The 21,279-nt window shown below is 34.7% G+C and overlaps 1 protein-coding gene across 1 annotated transcript in view; it reads left to right on the forward strand.

Annotated features, from left to right (window-relative positions):
* Nucleotides 1-427: 427 nt before the first annotated feature.
* Nucleotides 428-21,279, forward strand: part of LOC129217076 (uncharacterized) — a 32,321-nt gene continuing 11,469 nt past the window's right edge. Inside the window, exons 1-3 of the mRNA XM_054851325.1 lie at nucleotides 428-533; nucleotides 15,095-15,191; nucleotides 20,892-20,977. Of these exons, the coding sequence (XP_054707300.1) occupies nucleotides 459-533; nucleotides 15,095-15,191; nucleotides 20,892-20,977 (258 nt within the window). The 5' untranslated portion in view covers nucleotides 428-458. The remainder of the gene's footprint in view (nucleotides 534-15,094; nucleotides 15,192-20,891; nucleotides 20,978-21,279) is intronic.

Raw genomic sequence — 21,279 nt, forward strand, 5'->3', positions numbered from 1 at the left:
TGGTTTAAAGCTACCCTAAGGAGCAGGATAACTTTGAATCACGAAAATAATTCATTTTAAATTGTTATATAGCTAGTTTTCGCAATTTTGGATAACTGTACAATACTTCAGGAGTTTTCCCTCATTGATATCCCAAAAGAAGCAGTAACACTATTAAAATAAAGAAATTGGATCAAAGCTGTTCTGAACCACTGTATTATAAATACAGCAGATGTAGATAAAGCTTCAGCTTCTTCTACAGAGCTTATTTTGAATAACTTTTAGGTCTAACAGATAAAGCCATATCTCCGAGTCCATTTAAACCAGTTTTGGACGATCAGTAGGTCTTAAGAGTTAATCTCATTTATCTATGCGATTTCTGGAATTCTATGCGCATCTCTTTGCCTATGTATTGCGTCACGAAGTGATGTTACATTCAGCTGTGGGACTTCTTTGAGCTTTTTGGAGCTATCAGAGGTATGGTCTGTGTACAAACTTGCTGCGGCTGTTGGGATACAAGGAGAGGATGTATTATGATAGGCTACATAACTGGAGTAAGATTATTTTTTGTACTTTTCTCGATTATTCGTTGTTGACCATTGTTACTTTCTCAGTACCTTATTTACTCGCCTATCACTTGCCCTTTTTCTTCCCATATTCCCATATTTTAATGCCGAAATCCACTACACTGTTTACGTCAACTGACTTAATTTTTTGAATCGTATCCACCCGACCATCTCCGATTTTGACGAAATTTTACAGAGCGGTAAGTGTAAAAATATGACTTTGAAACTAACTTATGCAAATTTTCAGCTTCCAAGATACATATCCCGAAGATCTAGGATCCTTTAAATAAAGGGCTTCAAATGTCGAAAAAGCTTTGTGAAACGAATTGCCATGTTTAGGCTAAACTTGCAAAAACATTTTTAATTACACTGAAGGTTTGAAATTTTGGGATTTTGAAGAACCTACTACACTGTAACAAATTTCGGAAACGTTTCTGGGTATATCGGAAATGTTTCCGAAATAATAAGAATCCTTCATCCAATAGCGAGCTTCTCATTATTCAGAAAGCTTTCTGTTATTTCAAAAAATCTAGAAGCGGAAGTGAGGCGCAATGCTTCGAAACGTATTTTATCCTTCCAACACTGGCGCCAGTGAGTCGGAAATAACGAGAGCTTATTTTTTTTTCCTTATCTATGGTTGCTGCAGTCAGCAACTGTTTAACATTAGATTACTTGTTATTTCATGTCTAGAGAGTAGTAAATTGTGTCGAAACTAATTTTACGCCTTTGCATTTTGGGCTGCCCTTGATTTTTTAGACGATGTACGCAGCTATTAAGTTAGTTAATAACGATTTGCTTCTTTGCAATTTCCGGTGCAACCATCTTACATATATATTGTGTGTTCAAGTGTGAATAGTTTCAACACCCGTTTTTATACTTAATGAAACGAAACCCTTTGGATTACTTATCCAGTTGTAATGGAGGTACTTGGATTTTCTTCCGCTCATGTTCACTTGTAAGTATTAATGAATATTTTAATGCATGTAGTTATATACATTTATATTTTTGTTGATTTGCATTTGATGAGGCTCCAGTTGTAACTGTTTTTGAGTTTATCGAATTAATTTAAAGTTATCCTACATACCTATGTGCGCAGTGTACTATTTGTTGTAACCAATTGAAACTGATTAATTACGCAAAAGAAATAAGATTTATATTTGAAAAGCAATCACAGAAAAGTTATTTCGAAATACTTGGATATACATACATTGGTTCAAAAAAAAATCAATTGTTTAATTCATTAAAAATATGATAATGCAAATGTTTTCTAGTATTGTAATATGCTTCACAAAAAATGTGCCAGTATTTTTGCCTTTTTTTATTATAATTTATTCATTTATTTAAAAATATTTATACCATTAGAAAATGGCCTAGTTATCTATTAGTAAGCAACATAGTTATGCAATTAATTCATGTGCTTATTCATTTTGTTAAATGTGGTTGACAATAAAAAATTTCTTGACATTAGTTGTTCGTTAAATAACATTTCCTTCGTGGATATACTAGTTTAATATAGGGAGGAATGAGTCAGTGGCAAAAATGGAACAGCTGCATTTACAAGCCGAAATAAAAAGATATTATTTCATGTTATTGTTTTAAAAGTGATCATTTTTTAAATACTATGTTATTAATATACAATGTACATATGGGGAGAAGACGAGGGGCGTTCACCACGCAGACTGCCATTGACATTTTCAGGGATTGCTTTTTTTTACATGGGGGGCGCTTTATAGCATTTTATGGGTTCACCATCACTCTTATAGTGGGGGGGGGGGGAATCTCGTATATATGAAATGGAGTAATCATGCAATATAGTTCAATGTTTTAATAAATAAAATATATAATGCATTTTGCGCACATTGTAAAAATAAAATCAGTAACCTATTTTGATTAAGTATTTAAATTTGTGATGAACTAGAAAAGGGCAAGAACAGAAGAATCAACCCGAATAGTTCCAACAGGAGGACTTGGTGTCATATTTAAATTCACCAATTTCTCTGTTGCACTTTTCGGTACACTTTGTTCGTCAGAGAAAGAGACTTGACGCGAGGAGAAGGTAAGTTCTGTCAAATTTTATCCGAAAATAAAAGCTATCAAGTTTGATACAAGATATGTTTTTAAGTTCTGCATTAAAAATACAATATGTTGATAATTTTGTCTTGAAAATATTGAGAGAAAAACTGAAGTTTAAGATTGTTTAACAAACAATCCCACTTTTGAGAAAGTACCCCCCCCCCCCCCCTCCCCTCCCCTGACGATTTTGTGATTAGGAATGAAACTACTATATTAGTTCATAAATTTTCAAAAATTTATAAATGTGCATATGTTATGCTGTTAACCATGCTATTTGTCATTAGAAATTCAGAAAAAAAAAAAAAAATCCACGAATGATTTTAAAATTGCTTGTTTCATTGCTGTTAGATATGAAAGAACTGAAACTGATATGGTATGCAATACTATAGTAAATAATTATATTTTAGAAAAAATCACGGAAAAAGGATTCTGAAATTCTCGGAAACGTTTTTGCAAATTGTTTGGAGAGTTCCGAAATACTCGGAAACGTTTTCGAAACCTTCATGAACCACAGCTGCACAGAATACTCAGAAACATTTCTGGAAATTACGGAAAGAGGATTCCGAAATACTCAGAAATGTTTCTGAAAATTACAGAAAGAGTATTCCAAAATACTCAGAAACATTGAAAGAGGATTCCGAAATACTCAGACACGTTTCTGGACATTACAGAAAAAGAATTCCGAAATACTCAGAAACGTTTTTGGAAATTTCATGAACCGCAGCTGCACGATATACTCAGAAACGTTTCCGGATTTTTTTTACAGTGTAGTTTTTTGGGAGATATAATTCATTAGTTTTTGTACAACACGCATACAAGCCGGGGCTGCGAAATCGAAGGGGAAAAGACCGACTCTGAAAGATCGGAATTAGAACCTTCAGCTCCGATTTTTTTAACCCCAAAATCTGTCCGACTCCTACTCCGCAGCATTGACAGAGTTGCGGACTTGGAGAGAAATTACTGACTCCGATTCGTGGAATTTTGAAACTCCTACTTTCAACTCCAGCTCCTTTACCTCAAAATCAGTCCGACTCCGTAGCCCTGGATTTTTTGGATCTTTCTAATGGTTCTAACAAAAATTAAATTGATCGTGGAAAATTTAAACTACAACGCAATAAAACAGGCTATTCTTCATGTGAAGGATTTTAATAGATACTTTTGATGACAATATCTTTTATAGAATTAATATTTAAGATTTCCCCCCTTAAAAACAGTTATTTTCTTATTAATCTTACAACAAGCTTTTGAACGAGTTTTGTTCAGAATTTATGACACCCTGAAACGCAGAAGAAAAAAGAAATCCCCACTGAGTTTTGTGAAGAGTTTACATGCGCGCTACACGAAAGCTAATAATGAGCTTAAATACACAAAAATAGTTGAACGTGTTAACAACCAAACGTACTTTAAGGCCCTAACTTTCAGGTCGCTAGTGCAGCGTAGTTTTTTGCAAGATTAGCATAATAATGGCGATTCTTTTCAAAAAGCAGCTCCGACATGTGTACACCTCTATAAAATCTCCTCAAAACAGGATAGATAAAATTTTTAGAGATAGTCGGGTCGGGACCACTAGATCACTTGACGTGGAATGACTCATGTAAAAGTGCCATAGAGGACGGTGAGGAATATTGCAAATGCGTACTCTTCCTAGTTTGTTGCAAAATGCAGGAGGGAGGGTCAATTAGATTACAGGGTCGATAGAAATCTTGCCAGTGGTACAAACACTATATACGATAGAAAATCTCCAAGTATCGCCAACGTGCAATGGATTTGGAATCTTATTTTTCAAGCCAATTTTGTAGAGATATCTTCAAGTTATCACTAAATAGTCGCCAATTCAAGAAGTCATGTCACTTCTGTTCGGGTTCTATTTCATTACTCCCCTTTAATTGTACCTCATCAAGACAAAAGACGAAAAATTCGAAAATGACTTTTTTAATGTGTTACAAATTACCAAAAATACCTATTCTGAGACAAACGGTTAGGTGTCCCAAAAATATCGATTGTGATGCAGCCACTTTTCTTGCATGAGACGCTTTTTTTTTTTTTTGGAATTAATTTCACTGGGACGAACGTTATTAAAATAAATGGCGGTTGTAGGTAATTTCGAATTTAAAAAAAGGGATTTAATAAATTTCTGTTATTATCAAGAGTTTATATTCATTCTTCAGATTTTGATAGTAGTTTTTTAAAGAAACTTTTTTCGAAAATAGTACATTTATGGAAAACTTTTGTAAACTTCCAAAGAATGCAGTATTTCAGAACTACAATCTATAGTGTTTGGTGCGGTAAAGTGCAGAAAGTAGGGTAAAATACAGGTTTCTCAACTTAGGCAAATAATAAAGACAGGAATTTCTATCAAAACTCCAAATTTTTAGTCATTATTTTACGTTGCTTGTTCTTTATTATATAAATAAAGAACACGCTACACTGAATTTTTGGAAGAAAAAAATGAATAAAAGAGCTTAAGGGCATTTTCTTTTTCATGTGTGTTAATGACCTGGGGTTGGGTAAAGTGGTCATAGTTAAAAATAATTGATCTAAAACCATCATAAATGACCGTATTTTTTTAATGCTCAACACATTTAGTTCTTTTGAAGAAATTAATTTTATTCAAATAAATTTTTGATGGTCAACTATAGGTCAAAAGTTAGTTCACAAAGAATTTTAATATATTTCACTCCTGGGTATCATCAATATCAGCAAGAAAGGTGCAATAATTTTCAATGTTTTATTTATTTATGAATATGTTAAAGATAGCGTCTGAATGATGTCTAAAATACCTAAATTACATAATAAGAAAATATTAACCTCAAATAGATTTAGGAAAAAATATTACTTAATTAAAAAAGCTGTGGTTGCAGAAAAAATTCTATGATATTTTTTCAATATAGGATTACAATCTTGCTTTAATTCTAACGATGTGCTGTATCGAATTTAAACGCAGTTGTATTTAATTCAGTTTACCTTAAAAACAGTAAATGGTTAGTAAATTAAATCTTTAACTGATATCTACCTTATAAGTGAAGATCAAATGATTTTAAATGAAGGATATTTGTTAAGCTTAACCTATGACTATGACCACTTTACCCCATCTTGCTTAAGTTGCTCTAAAATATTACATAAAATGAATCCAGCTTAGCTGTTTATGCACACGTGTTCTAGGGACATCCGGGAAGATGCCTCCACAACTAATCTGCTAAAACTTTTAATGAACAAATTATTACAAAGAAGTTAAAAGAGGTGTTCAGATTTAAAAATGTTTCATGTGCACACAAAACGAATATTTTCACAAAATAAAATACTGCCAGTTTCAGAATTTTGAATTCAGAATATAGTTCTTAACTGTTAAAATCTAAAATAAAACATGTACCCTCATTCTTTCATTTACTTCGAATGTATAGCTCTTTATTTGATTTGTGAACCCTTTACCACATTGACCACTTTTTCCCACCAGACCCTACTAATTTAAAATTTTGAGGGAAAGAAAAGACATTTTTTCACTTCTAAGTAAAAAAGAGAAAGTTTTATAACCATTTCATATAAATTTGAGTTTTGAGCGGTAGCAAATATATCTTAAAGCATATGTTATCTTAAGATACTTATCAGAGTTTTCACCGAAATGTCAGAAAAAAATCCACACGATATTTATAGCTTGTGGTATATCTTTCTCTGCATGGTGGATTTTCATTAGGATGTTCTCTTTGCACAAACTGAAGTTTTTTTTTTCTTCCTTTTTAATCAGAGGGTTGCTGCAAGAGAAATAATGAATTTTATAGTTTATTGAGATTATTTCCGAAACTTTTCAACAGTAGGTTAAATGTCTTTTTTTTTTTTTGAAAATAGTCCCTTGTCCAAAACTGAACAACTGAAAAGGAAAATAAGATATAAAAACGTTTTAGGGCACAAAAAATTGAAGATTAAATTGCAGTAATCTGCAATTTCTGGTGCAATTAAACGTTGTTATATCTATTTTACTAAGTAAAAAGGTAATTTATTCAACTTTAATTGAAAAGAAGTTTTCAGTTTTATGTTTGTTTCCATTTTCTACTAATTGATTTTTTTCTCTCGTTTGTACACTTTTCGATTGTTTAGATAATTTAAAGATAAAAAAAAGTGTCAGCAGAACAGAAGAAAATGTAAATCATTCAATTCATCACCTAACTTAAAAAGATTAATACAGAGGGGTGCCCACCCTGGGGGGGGGGGGGCATGGCGCAGACTGCGCCATTGGAATTTTTAGGGGGGTGTTCTGAGGAGTATTTTACTCATTTTTAGGGGGGGGCCTTGCTTTTGGGGGATTATCACGATATTAAGGGTATGCCCCCTTGCCCTTAGAGGGTGGGCCCCCTGATTAATAGATACATTCACGGTCACAGTGAGAGGAGCTACGATATTCGTAATTAATCGATGATATTAACATTATTTTCATTGAGAAATCAAGAAGATTGCATATTAATCATACCCCGACGTCCAACCACAGCCTGGCGTTTCAATTTCATGCTCTAAGGACTTCTGTTGTCCCTGTAATTGGTCAGACCCAGTCACAAGACCCATTTAAATTTTGTTTAATACCTTCTACAAAAAAAAAAAAAAGTCACACACGCACACAACCTTGATTTTTACGTTAAAAATCATTAGAAGTTCATTCATTCCTCCTTTTTTTTTTTTTTTGACGCAAAGACTTGGAAATTCTGTCTTAAGGATTTTAAAACATTAACTAATTTTCAAAAACTTTAACACAAGAAAATATACTATTTCTACCACGCACATTACAGCAAGAGTAAACTTTCTTTTCACCAAAAAAACATTCAGGAATACATGATAACTCAAAAAATTTGCAAGATTTTTATCTATTGACACATCCAACTTTTAAGAAAATACCTCCATTTGTTCTGCAGTTATTTCTAAATGAAATCACATTTTTATAATACTATGGGGCTCCGCCACCTGCTCGTTGACACTCACCAACCCCCGAAGATTGCTTCACAATCTTATTTGATTCGCAAAGATTTAAACCGTCAGAAAAAAATAGTTTAAAAACGCTCTACGAGTTCCGTTTGGAAAAAAATGAAAATCCTCCTTCGCCGTTCCGTAGAAAATAGCTCCCAGCCGAAAACAAAAAGAATTTGATGGAAAGATGCATAACCGATACATTTAGATAAAAAAAAAAAAAAAGCGCTTTGAAGAGCACCCCTTTCCGGGTTCCACACTAACTTGTACCCAGTATCCGATTAACCTGTGAAATTAGGGGAAGCTCAGCCACGTTTTGCCCCCCCCCCCCCATACCCCACATTTTGCTTAGGGAAATTTTTCTAAACATTCTATACACATTGATGCAACACTGACTAATGCGAAGTGACCCAGTAGAATTCAGAGTTAAGATGATTCCACCTTACCTATTGGCCGAAATTTTGTTTATTACATGTGTTGCACTAGAATTCTCAGAAAATTTGGGTAGTAATTTTTTGAATCCTATTTGACACTTCACGGAGAAAATTAAACGTCATAAAGGTACATTGTAATAGCGTTGAATCAAATCCTACATTTGAAAATTTAGCTTATAGCTACATTTTATCAAATGAGGCAGTGAGAAGCATAGGGATGTAAGTGGACATTTTCCAGTTTCGAGTAAAATGAGTTTAAAGATAACTTCTAAAGTAGGCTTTCATTGATTTTTTTTCCAAATCATGCAGTACAGCAGCACCTCCAGGGCTACTAGAACTATCTCTTGCCCCAGGACAGAGGAGAGGTTCTTCTACTATTTGTACTGGTTATCTAAAAATTTTTAATTTTGCCACTTACATCCCTTTGCTTCTCACTTCCTCAAATGTGGCCGAACTTTCAATAATTTAATTCTTTCAAACATATTTATTCAGAAAATTCAAATGTTTGTAATCTCTTTTTAACGAGCTGATGTGTGCATCACATGACTTCCTTTTACTCCAATTTAATGTCATTTCCCCATTATTGGCAATTTTCATGTGATTCAATAGTTTACTCTCTAAATATCACCAACAATGGCCAAATTGAAACCAGATTTTGAAAAAAAAAAAAAAAAAATCCGCCAAATTTGTTGTTAAGTTGGCGACAAAACTTGGCGACCAAAAGAGTGGCGATATATCGCTAAGTGTCCGTCAAATTATAACACCATTTGAGTTTACATCGAAATTAACAATGATTTACCCCCAAAAAAGGGACAAAAGACCCCTTTAGAAACACCCAAATGCAACCAAAAGGGGAGGTGCACAACTAGACCATACTAGGAGTCTACGTACCAAATTTTAACTTTCTAGGACAAACCGTTCTTGAGTAAGGCGACACACATACGCACATACAGACGTCACGAGAAAACTCGTTGTAATTAACTCGGGAATCGCCAAAATGGATATTTCGCGTGTCTATACGTTCTAAGTCACTTATTGAAGTGTGATCGAGTCGAAAAAAAACTAAACATTACTTCGGGGGTGAGCAAAATGCAAACTAAGGCCGATTTTTGAGTGAAAATTTCTTCGCGAATATAATACTTCCTTTTTTCTAAAAGGAAGTAAAATGAGCTGATGTTTGCATCACATGACTTCCTTTTACTCCAATTTAATGTCATTTTCTCATTATTGGCAGTTTTAATATGATTCAAAAGTTTACTAGTTTACTCTCTAAATATCACCAGCAGTGGCCAAATTGAAACCAGATTTTTAAAAAAAAATTAAATTAAAAAAAATCGCCAAATTTGTAGCCAAGTTGGCGACAAAACTTGGCGACCAAAAGACTGGCGATCTATCGCCAAGTGTTTTCCAAATTATAACACCACTTGAATTTACATCGAAATTAACAATGATTTCCCCTCAAAAAGGGGCAAAAGACCCCCTTTGGAGCATACGAATGCAACCAAAAAGGAAGGTGCACAACTAGACCCCACTAGAAGTCTATGTACCAAATTTCAACTTTCTAGGACATTCCGTTCTTGAGTTATGTGACATACATACACACATACGCACATACGCACATACATATACGTACATACAGACGTCACGAGAAAACTCGTTGTAATTAACTCGGGGATCGTCAAAATGGATATTTCGGGTATCTGTACGTACCTAGGCATATATCCATGTGTGGTCGGGTTGAAAAAAAATCTCAACACTCATTTGAATGTGAGTAAAATGGAAATTAAGGTCGATTTTTGGGTGAAAATTTTTTCGCGAATACAATACTTCCTTTTTACTTTCTTCTATATCTAATACATAGAAGAAAGTATTGGATTCGTGCAAATTTTCGAATTTCGAATTTTGACGGATTCGAACGTTTTGAGGTGTGCTGAGTCCATTTCGACTATTTTTGGAAAATGTCTGTCTGTCTGTGTGTGTGTATGTATGTGTGTGTGTATGTATGTGTGTGTGTATGTATGTATGTGTGTGTGTATGTGTGTGTGTGTGTCACGTCTGTGTGTGACCAGTTTTTTGTGGCCGCGCTACAGCAAAAACTACCGCATGAAATCGAACGAAACTTGGTACACATATGTGCCCCTATGTGAACTTGTGCCCATTGGTTTTTGGCGCGAATTCCTCCAAGGGGGGTGGAGCAATGGGACGTTTTTTGAGTTATGCGTGATTGCTATTCCTCAGGAAGTAACTAGCGGAATCAAACAAAATTTGGTCCATATGTTGCCATTAACAAGAACGGGTGCTGATTCAATTTTGGTGTCAATTACTCAAACGGGAGTTGAGCTATAGAACGTTTTTTGTCGTCTATTGTGACTTCTGTATCTCAAGAAATAATGAACGGAATGAAAGAAAAATTTATCGGCAAGTAGCCCTTAGTGGGTATAAGAGCTGATTTTATTTTGGTGTCAACAGCTAAAAAGGGGGTAGCGCAATCGCCCGTTCTTTTTTTCCATTGTGAGTGCCCTATCTCAAGAAGTAATGCTACGTTCTGGTTGAAATTTGGAATATATGTGAATCTATATGTAAACAGGCTTTGGTTCAACTTTGGCGCCAATCGCGCCAAGAGGTGCTGATTTATTTTTATTATCATTATTTTTTAGCGAATAAAAATAGTTTTATTAATGCAACAATAAGAAAGATAAATCGTAATAGATTGTCGTCTGCGTATTTCTCGTGATTTTAATTGTATGGAAATGATCGGAAATATTATCTCAGTGATTTAAAATTTCTAACTGTTGCCATCTTATGTTTGTTAACAAATAAAATATTTGTAATTAATTCAAGCAAGGCTTTTAAAATAACTTTCAATTTTCGCTCTTTGCTTTGCTTTTGCAATAATTCAGACATTGGGATGGTCGTCAAGTTTTTGCATGTGTAATTTCGTTTTTGTTGGGAATATTGCTTCCTCGTCAAGCATGGGGAGGGATCAGAAAAAAAAAGAAAAATATAGAAGAAAGTTTCGTGATGGCCACAACATACTAGTTACTTTCTTCTATATCTAATATATAGAAGAAAGTATTGGATTCGTGCAAATTTTCGAATTTCAAATTTTGACGGATTCGAACGTTTTGAGGTGTGCTGCGTCCATTTCGACTATTTTTGGAAAATGTCTGTCTGTCTGTGTGTATGTGTGTATGTGTGTGTATGTGTGTGTGTGTATGTGTGTGTGTGTGTATGTGTGTGTGTGTGTGTATGTGTGTCACGTCTGTGTGTGACCAGTTTTTTGTGGCCGCTCTGCAGCAAAAACTACCGCATGAAATCGAACGAAACTTGGTACACATATGTGCCCCTATGTGAACTTGTGCCCATTGGTTTTTGGCGCGAATTCCTCCAAGGGGGGTGGAACAATGGGACGTTTTTTGAGTTACGCGTGATTGCTATTCCTCAGGAAGTAACCGGCGGAATCAAAAAAAATTTGGTCCATATGTTGTCATTAACAGGAACAGGTGCTGATTCAGTTTTGGTGTCAATAACTCAAACGGGGGTTGAGCTATAGAACGTTTTTTGTCGTCTATTGTGACTGCTGTATCTCAAGAAATAATGAACGGAATGAAAGAAAAAATTATCGGCAAGTAGCCCTTATTAGGTATAAGAGCTGATTTTGTTTTGGTGTCAACAGCTAAAAAGGGGGTAGCGCAATCGCCCGTTCTTTTTTTCCATTGTGAGTGCCCTATCTCAAGAAGTAGTGCTACGTTCTGGTTGAAATTTGGAATATATGTGAATCCATATGTAAACAGGCTTTGGTTCAATTTTGGCACCAATCGCGCCAAGAGGTGCTGATTTATTTTTATTATCATTATTTTTTAGCGAATAAAAATAGTTTTATTCAGTGGGGCCATGTTCAGACATTGGGATGGTGGTCAAGTTTTTGCATGTGTAATTTCGTTTTTGTTGGGAATATTGCTTCCTCGTCAAGCATGGGGAGGGATCAGAAGAAAAAAGAAAAATATAGAAGAAAGTTTCGTGATAGCCACAACATACTAGTTTGTAAAAGGAAATAAAAATTAAAAGCAGAAACTCTGGAAGTATTAAGCAGTTTTACAGTGATATTTGGGCCCCTTAAAAATTCTGAGGGGAAGCTCAAGCTTATTGAGCCTTTTGGGTAATCACGCCCAGCTTGTACCAACTTGCACAGCTTTTCAGGTGCTAAGGGACTCCTGAGCGTTGCAAAACGGCAGTTTTCAACGTCTGAAAGTTGCTTTCAAATTCGTGATCTCAAGTAATATAGTTTGCTCTTTAGCTCTATATTGAATTGAATTCAGCCTAGGGCTTTTCACTAAAATAGAAACTCTTATATCTGCTTTTCTAATTAATTGAGAAAATTGGAACAAGCTTTAACTGATGCAGAAAATAGATATCTTTTGAACGACATATACACTGGTGTGCAAAAATTAAGGACGAGACGGTTTTTTCAATATATCTTTGCACAAAAGCTTTCAAAATCAACACATTTAATAGCGTAAGATCCCCAATACGTAAGGACATGTGTAATGTAAGCAACACTTACTAAAAGAGAAATCAGAGGGATAAAAAGAAGCTTTATTGAAAAAGTAGCATGGAGCGCAATGCAACTGAAGGCCGAAACATCCCTGTGATGGGTGTCCAGCAAGACACATCCGGTCTTTAGTAGGGGATATGATCTCCCAAGACTGCTAGGCAGGTTTCACAGCGTCTGCCCATGCTGAGAATGAGGGTGTCAATGAGTTGTTGAGGCATTGCTGCCCATTCGTCTTGCAACGCCAATCGAAGCTCCCGAATCGTTACTGGTGGTAAGGTACGAGCTGCCAAGCGTCTGCCTAGAAAATCCCATACATGCTCGATGGGATTGAGATCCGGAGATCGTGCCGGCCAATCCATACGTTCAATATCCTCACTCTCTAAGAGCTGTTCGGCAGCTACTGTCCGATGACATGGTGCATTGTCGTCCATGAAAAGGAACTGCGGACCCATAGCGCCTCTAAAAAGACGCACATATGGAAGAAGAATCTCGTTACAATAACGGGTCCCGTTGACTGAACCTGCGTCGAAGATGTGAAGGTCTGTACGACTACCAAGCATGATGCCTTCCCAACCGAGAACACCGCGACCTCCATACCTGTCCCTTTCAATGATGTTCGAGGGATGATTGCGGCTTCCCCGCTCTCTCCAGATGAGTATGCGATGAGAATCGCTACTCAGACTGAATCTGCTCTCATCTGTAAAGAGTACTCGTCCCCATTCATTGTCTCTCCAATTCCGGTGTTCCCGGCACCACAGAGAACACCTTCTCCGATGGGCAGGCGCTAGAGGTACACACCGTATAGGGCGTCGTGCAAACAGACCACCACCGTGCAGTCTTCTGGCCACGGTAAAACGCGATATCGGTCGTCCAGTCGCCTGTGTCGTGTGTCAAGCGATTTCTCCCGCTGTCTGCCGCCTGTTTCTTCTGGCCTGTAAGACAATATACCGGTCATCTGCGGGAGTGGTTCCTCGTGGACGACCACTACTGAACACCCGGATATCTGTTCCTGTAGTTTGAAATTGTCTCCAAAGTCGTGAAACGATGCTGTGAGCAATTCTGAACTCTGCAGCCACACTTGTCACACTGCGGCCTTCCTCCAACTTCCCAATGATTCGACCTTGGGTAAAAGCATCCAGATGTCGTCTAACAGATTGATTATTCGCCATTTGACGCTGAGGCTGCAACTCGGTGTGATTTTAACTGCTATACGGCGTGCAATCTCTTTGCCAGAAATACTCATCTTACACCGACAACATGCTTTTTAATACTACTCAGACACTCCCCCATTACGTATGCCTGCATATCTGCGCATGTGCTACCATACATCACCTTACTTAATCTCCTGATTGGTCTTTCTGTCCGCTCTGCCTCTTCGTTCTACTGATATGCTAATTTTTCGACTTCGTCCTTAATTTTTGCACACCAGTGTAATGTTAAGGGGTGTGGGGAATCTTTTCCTTTAATGAGTTAGTTAATGCGTGATGTTAGTTTAAGGCTTAAGGGTTATGCCTTTAAGAGGCAATTTGCGTGATATTTTAGCTTAAAAAATTAATTTCAAAAAATACTAAATCGAAATTCAAAACATAAAACCCCAGGTACAAACTACCGGGCTCGAAGCTATTTTGTACAAAATTTCAAGGCTGTAGGTGTTTTGGGGTCTCCTTGACGCAAACCCGCCACAGACATCCTTTCACAATTTCTTTGACGTTACTTTTTTTTTTTTTTTTTTTTTAAATATGTAGAGTTAAAGAGAAAAGCATCATTTAATAAAAATTAATTTATTATCCACTAGTGGTACCGCAAGGCTTTGCCCGTAATAGAAAAATTAAAAGATCTTTTGGTTCGCCTGTATACTTACAAATAATGTATGGTGAATTTTCTCGCCAATTGGCTTGTACCCATGTTACGGTTCCACGTTATGATGATTTCGTATTTCGCCAATTGGTTTGTGTCCATGTTACGGTTCCACGTTATGATAATTTCGTAATTTACTCGTCCATGTTATGAAAATTTTGTTCTTAAAATTGGGATAGAAAAAGAACCACATCGAATTTTCGAAAAATCGCTTCGAGTTGCACACCCCCATGCTACAAACTAACTTTGTGCCATATTTCATGAAAATCGGCCGAACGGTCTAGGCGCTATACGCGTCACAGAATCCTGACAGAGATCCTGACAGACAGAGGGACTTGCAGCTTTATTATTAGTAAAGATAAAGAAGATTCGTTCTTTTTCCAAAAGTGCGGACGCCATACTAACGCGATAAACTGCTGCGAAAAATATTCAAAAACTTACTTCAATCCATGAACTAGTAGCAGTGTTTAATCGGGGATTGGATAAAAAAATTTAAAAGGTAAACTAAAAAAATGTAATGATTTTTTAAATTGCCAAATGGTCATAAAACTTGGAAGTTAATCAAACCTCGTTCTGAGATCAGCAAGCAACATTTAATTATCTGTAATTGCATGTTTTATATTTTTCAGCAAGTCAATATCCTATTTTACACTGTCAATAATGTTTTGTTTCAATTTCAGGCTTTAAGTGCAGTGGGTTGCGTTGGCTCAATTCTTCGACTTATCATGGGGGTCCCTTTAGTTCTGTTAAATGACGATACTCAAGGACAATTTGATTGTAAGTTCACCTATTTTTTACTTTGCGTTTGGAGGAATAAGTTATTTGCAGTGTATCTTTCAGACATTATTGCTCTGGAGGGGGGGGGGGGCATTTTGAGAATGAGGTGGGACCAAGAGCGTTCCGGAATAACTCACAAAAAAAAAAAGCTTACCCTGAATAAAAAGTTTAATATTTTTCAACATCAATTTGCACAGTTATCGTAATGATTGGCTTGACCCCATTCTTAATAGTTATAACAATAACTACTCTTAACTCTACTTACTTCGAGGGTTTTTTATTTTGAGTTAGTACTTCATTCTAAAGATTAAAAAGAAATTTGAGGGAAGGAAATTGATAGTCATTTATATAAGTTATGTAAGTTTTAAATAATTATTACGTAGATTTTAAATAATGAAACACTAAGTTCCATCCAGAACTAAACAAGCCTATAAACTTACCCATATACCAACATCAACTTTCAATATTTTCTTAGCTAACACTGCAGATTATGTCAAACGTACCTTTCTAACATTCAAAGGGCCCGGATTCGCACATTGCCCTAAAGCACACACGTTTTATATACATATAGACAAACACAAAAATATTTAACCTAGAAGATGATCTTTGTCTCATTTTTCAATGATTCCACTGTTTGAACTGTTGTTATTTTTAATTTAATTTCTTATTATTTGTTTATTCACCTTGTAGTGATAAGGATAACAGGAGAGTGTCACTTTAAGTCGGTTGTAAGACATCCATAATTTCAGGGGGTCCGGGGTTTCTCACCCGTGAAATTTTTTGAAAAAAAGATACAAAAATCTGTATTTTGAGACCTTATATGTGGTAATTGATACTGTTATGGTTCCTTTTATGGAACATATGCTCGTGAGGACATGTAACGGGAAATTGATTATTCACACATTATAATACTAGACTTTACTATTCTAATTAATACATTAACTATTACAAGACAGAGTGTCACCACAGTGCACATCTCCGGAGTTCGTTCCGATCTGCTCTGTTCTGAGAGGATGTTTTCCCCAGTGACGTCAGTGGCTTATGACGTCACTACGATTATGATAGCGGAGTTCGATTAGTTCGATACACCACAGATACTACAAAAATATAAAGAAAAACAGGCAAACAAAGTCTTTTAAAAGCTATGTGCATTCTTTTGCAAATCAAGATCATTCAAAATAAGAATTGCTTGCTCGGCAAATCGTTGGCATTAATCGACAGAGAGGAAAAACAATAGAGGAAAAAGAGGAGCACATCGTCATTTGCTCATATCGGCTTTTAGTGTAGTTTGTTTTTGATCACCTCTCCAATACCCCCCCCCCTTTTTTCATCAAATGTCCTACATTATAAAACTGCATAAAATGGTTTAAAAGAAATGGTGTAGAGATTCAGAAAATAAGAACGAAAGAGTAATATTCTGGCCATTTGGACAATTCATACTTCATTTTCTTGATAAGAGACAAAATTGAAAACCCTTTTAAAGAATTTCAAAAACTTAACTAATTTTCAAAGACTCTAGAACAGTTGAAATTATTTAAAGCACTTTATTTGCACTTTTCAGAAGTTCATTGCACAGTCTTACAAAATGATTATAACTTTGTAAGACACACCCGTTTTAAGTTGAAAATAAATGTAACGAAATATTTCTCAAAGCAAATTTTTTTTCAATCACAAGTAGTGCAGAAAATGAAAAAGAGTAGAGTAGGTTTTATTTTTTTCTTCTCATGCCTAAGATAATAACTATATGCAGTAGAAATAAGATAAAAAACAAGCAATAACAAAAGACCTTCCAAAATACTGAATTCGGTATTAAATAAATGGCAAGACATGGAACATATCAGTCACAAATATTTATCTTGAAAAATATGCTATAAAAACGCTAGAATCATGATTTTTGCATTTTTTACTCAGAATGTATCAATTGCAGGAGCTGAAATTGGCACATCTTGGTAACCAGGGCGGTCATTCCAAGCTCGTCAGCTTGCGAGATCGAGATTCTCGCTCACGTGATCGGTTGTGACGTAGAAATGTCGCAAAGTAATATTCTAATCTGCTCGAACCTAGCCGCAAGCTCAGTTCGAGTAGATTAAAATGCTACTTTGTGACATTTTTACGTCACAACCGATCACGTGAGCGAAAATCTCGATCTCGCAAGCTGACGAGCTTGGATTGACCGCCCAGATACTTGCCTATCGGTAACTAGGGGCCATTCCCTTAAACTCGAAAATCGCCCGACTCAAGTAATATAGTTTGCTTACAGTTTAAGATTTCAGTTTCTTGAATTTTTTTCATCATTCCACGTCAAATCGCCGAAATTAAATAGTCGGCAGTTCGTCATGTCTCCGATTTTTTCCATTATTTTTTTACGAATAGATAGATATCTATGAGAAAAGCCCAAATTATTATTTTTTTAGATTTTTTTGAATGAAAACTACACTTAGGAGATTTTTTTTCAAAAATTCGATTTTTGATCATTTTTCGGAATCACCGTTTTGGCATAAGTTCAGAAAATCTCTCTAATTTCTTTATTTTTCAACCAATTAAGCTGAATTTGGTATCAATTTCAAGCTAATGCTTTTCTCTTTCAGTGTGAGCGACACAAAGTATTCTATGAATAGTTAGGTGTTGCCACTCTTTATCTTAAATCGGTTTTATGTTTTTTCAATTGGGAGATTAAATAAGTTATATCTCCGGAGTACCTACTACGATCTGCATCAAATTGTTTTTGTAGCATATTTAATCATGCTACGTAGAAAAAAGAGAAGGATGTTTTTTTGTTGTTTTGAAATAAAAAAATAAAGTTTGTTTTGCAGAAAATACAAGTTTTCTATTACTTTAAATTCCTTTTAAGCTTAAAAAAGGCCAAAACCTTTTCAGAACAATTAATACCGGACTCTCAACGGATTTGTATCAGTAGTTAATCGCTAAAAAGTTGTTAACTTTTGAAAATAATTGTGCAAAAACCTCCGTTTCAGACTTCGCAAAAATAAATAAATGAATAAAAAAAAACACTTTTGATTGAAAGTGTACTAAATATTAAGAATAATAATTTGAAGAATAGTATAAAAATATTTTTTAATGGAACTATTTTTCTTTTTTTTTTTTTTTTGACATTAAAAGATGGAAAAAAAAAATACTGTTGACAACTTTTCTTAGCATTAACTTGTTTGGATTACGTTACACCTGACTATGAACTTCCACACTTAACAGTAAGTACTCCAGAACTCTAGCTTTCTCTGAAGAAGATTATTTTTGCCGATTGAAGTATATTTTAAAACTTCTTTCAAAATTATTGATAAAGATTCTGACTTTTTCATCTTCTGATACAAAGGATGTAGTAATTTTTTTAAAAACTGCCGTCCGCACAAGCATGCCTTTCATTTCATATTTTATAATCGACGAAATCTATGCGTCGATTAACTTTCAAAGCGAAAGAAGAATGATGCGTATTGCATGAGTATTGTAAGAGAGGTAAATCATAGTCAGGTGTAACGTAATCCAAACAAGTTAAGGCTATGAAAATAGTAATTATTCTTTGTTTTTTTTCCATCTTTTATTGACCCTTCATTGATTTTTTTTTTTTTTTTTTCTCACTGAGCCTAATTTGAATTCTGTGTTAAACGGCCTGTTACGTTCGTCATAAAACGTCGTATTTTCCCTTTCACACTTTTTATAGAACTATAAAAAGAAAATTTTTGCTTTATTCTCTTCCCAAGAGCGTCCTAGAATGCATTTAAAATGCTGAATTTTTATTAAATTATTGACACAATTAGCTATCAGCGTGACGAACGTAATCGCTTGAAACAAATGCTGCATCTTTCGAACGTGTAGTTCAATAAAAAGTGAATGAAATGTATATTTTGAAATAGTTGTTTTTCCAATGTCACTGTATAACATTTTGTAATTTTTGCAACAATTAATTCGATTTTTCAACACATATTTGTGGAATTTTCTTGGGTTGGCGGCCAAAAAAAAAAAAAAAGGGGGGGGGGGGGAAATCAAGAACTGAGGAATCAAAAATGAGAAATCAGGAGGATGAGAATCAATTGTAGAGAATTTTCTAACTTAATTTTTTAATTTCTTCTCTCCTTTTAGCTAGCTTTGTATAGAGCAGTAAACGTAGTGCAACTTCGCATTTCTCGACATGTTAAGTTTACGGAAAGATTCAAAAAGTACGCTCTTCCATGTAGACTCAGGGGGAGAAAAAAGGCTTTTATATGTTATATTGCTAAATAATAATAATAATATTGGAATTCCTGTGGCAGAAAAGAAAGTCAAAAAGTTCCTGGAAGAAGCCTTCTTGGAAAAACAATCCTTACAATGGATATTGTTTTCGTAAAGAAGATCACATTTCTTGATAACTTTCTGGGGGAAAAAAAAAAAAAAATCCGCTTGCGTGTGATTTAAAAAAAAAAAAAAGAGTGTTGTAAAGACCCAAGATAGAAGAAACACTTTTATATTTCCTTCTTTATTAATTCTAAACTGCCATTTCACACGAACGGTTTCTCTGAAGCCAAGCTCTTGTTCTTTCTGCGTCTGACTTAGGCATATTCACAACATGATTGTATATTTTAATGAAGAAAATAGACTATAAACAGTGAGAAAACTAAAAATTAATCGAAATCCACCTTTTAGCTGTTGCCAAAAACAATAAAAAATGATAGTAATAATAAAGTAATTTTGATAAAAGTTAACAAACTAAATTCAAGGCTAAACCTTGGCAATGTGGATTACGCTCTTGAACTTGAATCAAAGAAATTCTCGAAAACCTGCATTATATTTGAAACGTTTAAAGTGACCAAAATCCACACATATATGCTTGCTTAAGCCTTGAAATTAAATTGCTAATTTTATTAATAAAATTAAATTTAAACGCTATCATTTTTCATTTTTTCTGGCAACAATTAAAAAACAATTACGTCACTTCTGTCACACAAAAAGGTTGGGGATCAGAAAATCAAAGCTCTCGCATAAAAAGTTTCACTTCAAAACAGAGGAGAAAAAAATAAATTTTGCACAAAGCCAATAAAAAAGCATTTATTTAATCCATGTTGAAAAATTGTTGATATAAGTGTTACTTTTAAGACAAAATATCAGTGCTTACTTATTTATTAATATTTAGACACTCAACGGTCCAAAAAACTACACGAATCTTCAGCGCGACGAACTAACTTCAGAGTTTCACTCTTCAATGTTACGTTCGTCACACGTCATATTTTGAAGAAATATTCAGCTCTGTTACAGTATAAGAAAAATGAGTATTATTCTGCATGAAAAATAAAGTTAAGGAATGAAAATAACGCATTGCACTGTTTTTACAATAATATCTACCTAAATTTAAAAGAAATTGAGAGCTGAATTTCATGTTGCAAATTCAAGGTTGCAAAAATGTTACGTTCGTCACACTATAATAATTTAGTTTCAAAAACCAATATATGTGATTTATACTGTGTTTTATTGCATGAATATTATACAGAAGTTTTATTCTTTCACAAAATTCCACAAAACCATAAGTAAATGATTATTAGACGTTTTAAACTCATTTTATGCAACGATATATGGTCTCTGAATGTTACGTTCGTCACTATGGAATGACCCTATAAACATGGTGTATGAGTACTCACATGGACATTTTTTAAAGAATAAAGTTAATTTGTTCTGTTTTGATAATTAATTTGACTTTCTTTTCCCTGTTTTTAGTTAATCCTCTCTTCTTTGTGTTTGGTTCTGCGTATTTTGCCTTTCATACTGTTGCGTCATTCACACTAGTGCCAGCTGTAAAAGAGGTGAGTCACAAAAATATTGATAAATACTGTGTATTACAACGATGATTTCAACACTGAAATCATCGCAAACACACAACAATGTCACACTGAAAATTTTCAACACTGAAAGCAATATGAAACAATGTCACGTTTTGAGAGGGGAGGATCTTGAAATTGTGACAGGGAGTAAAAAGAAGTTTGACATCACACTTTTTGGTTAAAACAAAAAGTTGAAAGTGAACGATTAATATTTTTCATCTTACGTTTACTTTTAAAAGAGAAAAATGCTATTTTCAATACATGATTTTGTTGCAAACCTTAGT

The sequence above is a fragment of the Uloborus diversus genome, chromosome 2 (genome assembly GCF_026930045.1).
Source record: "Uloborus diversus isolate 005 chromosome 2, Udiv.v.3.1, whole genome shotgun sequence".
Lineage (NCBI taxonomy): Eukaryota > Metazoa > Arthropoda > Arachnida > Araneae > Uloboridae > Uloborus > Uloborus diversus.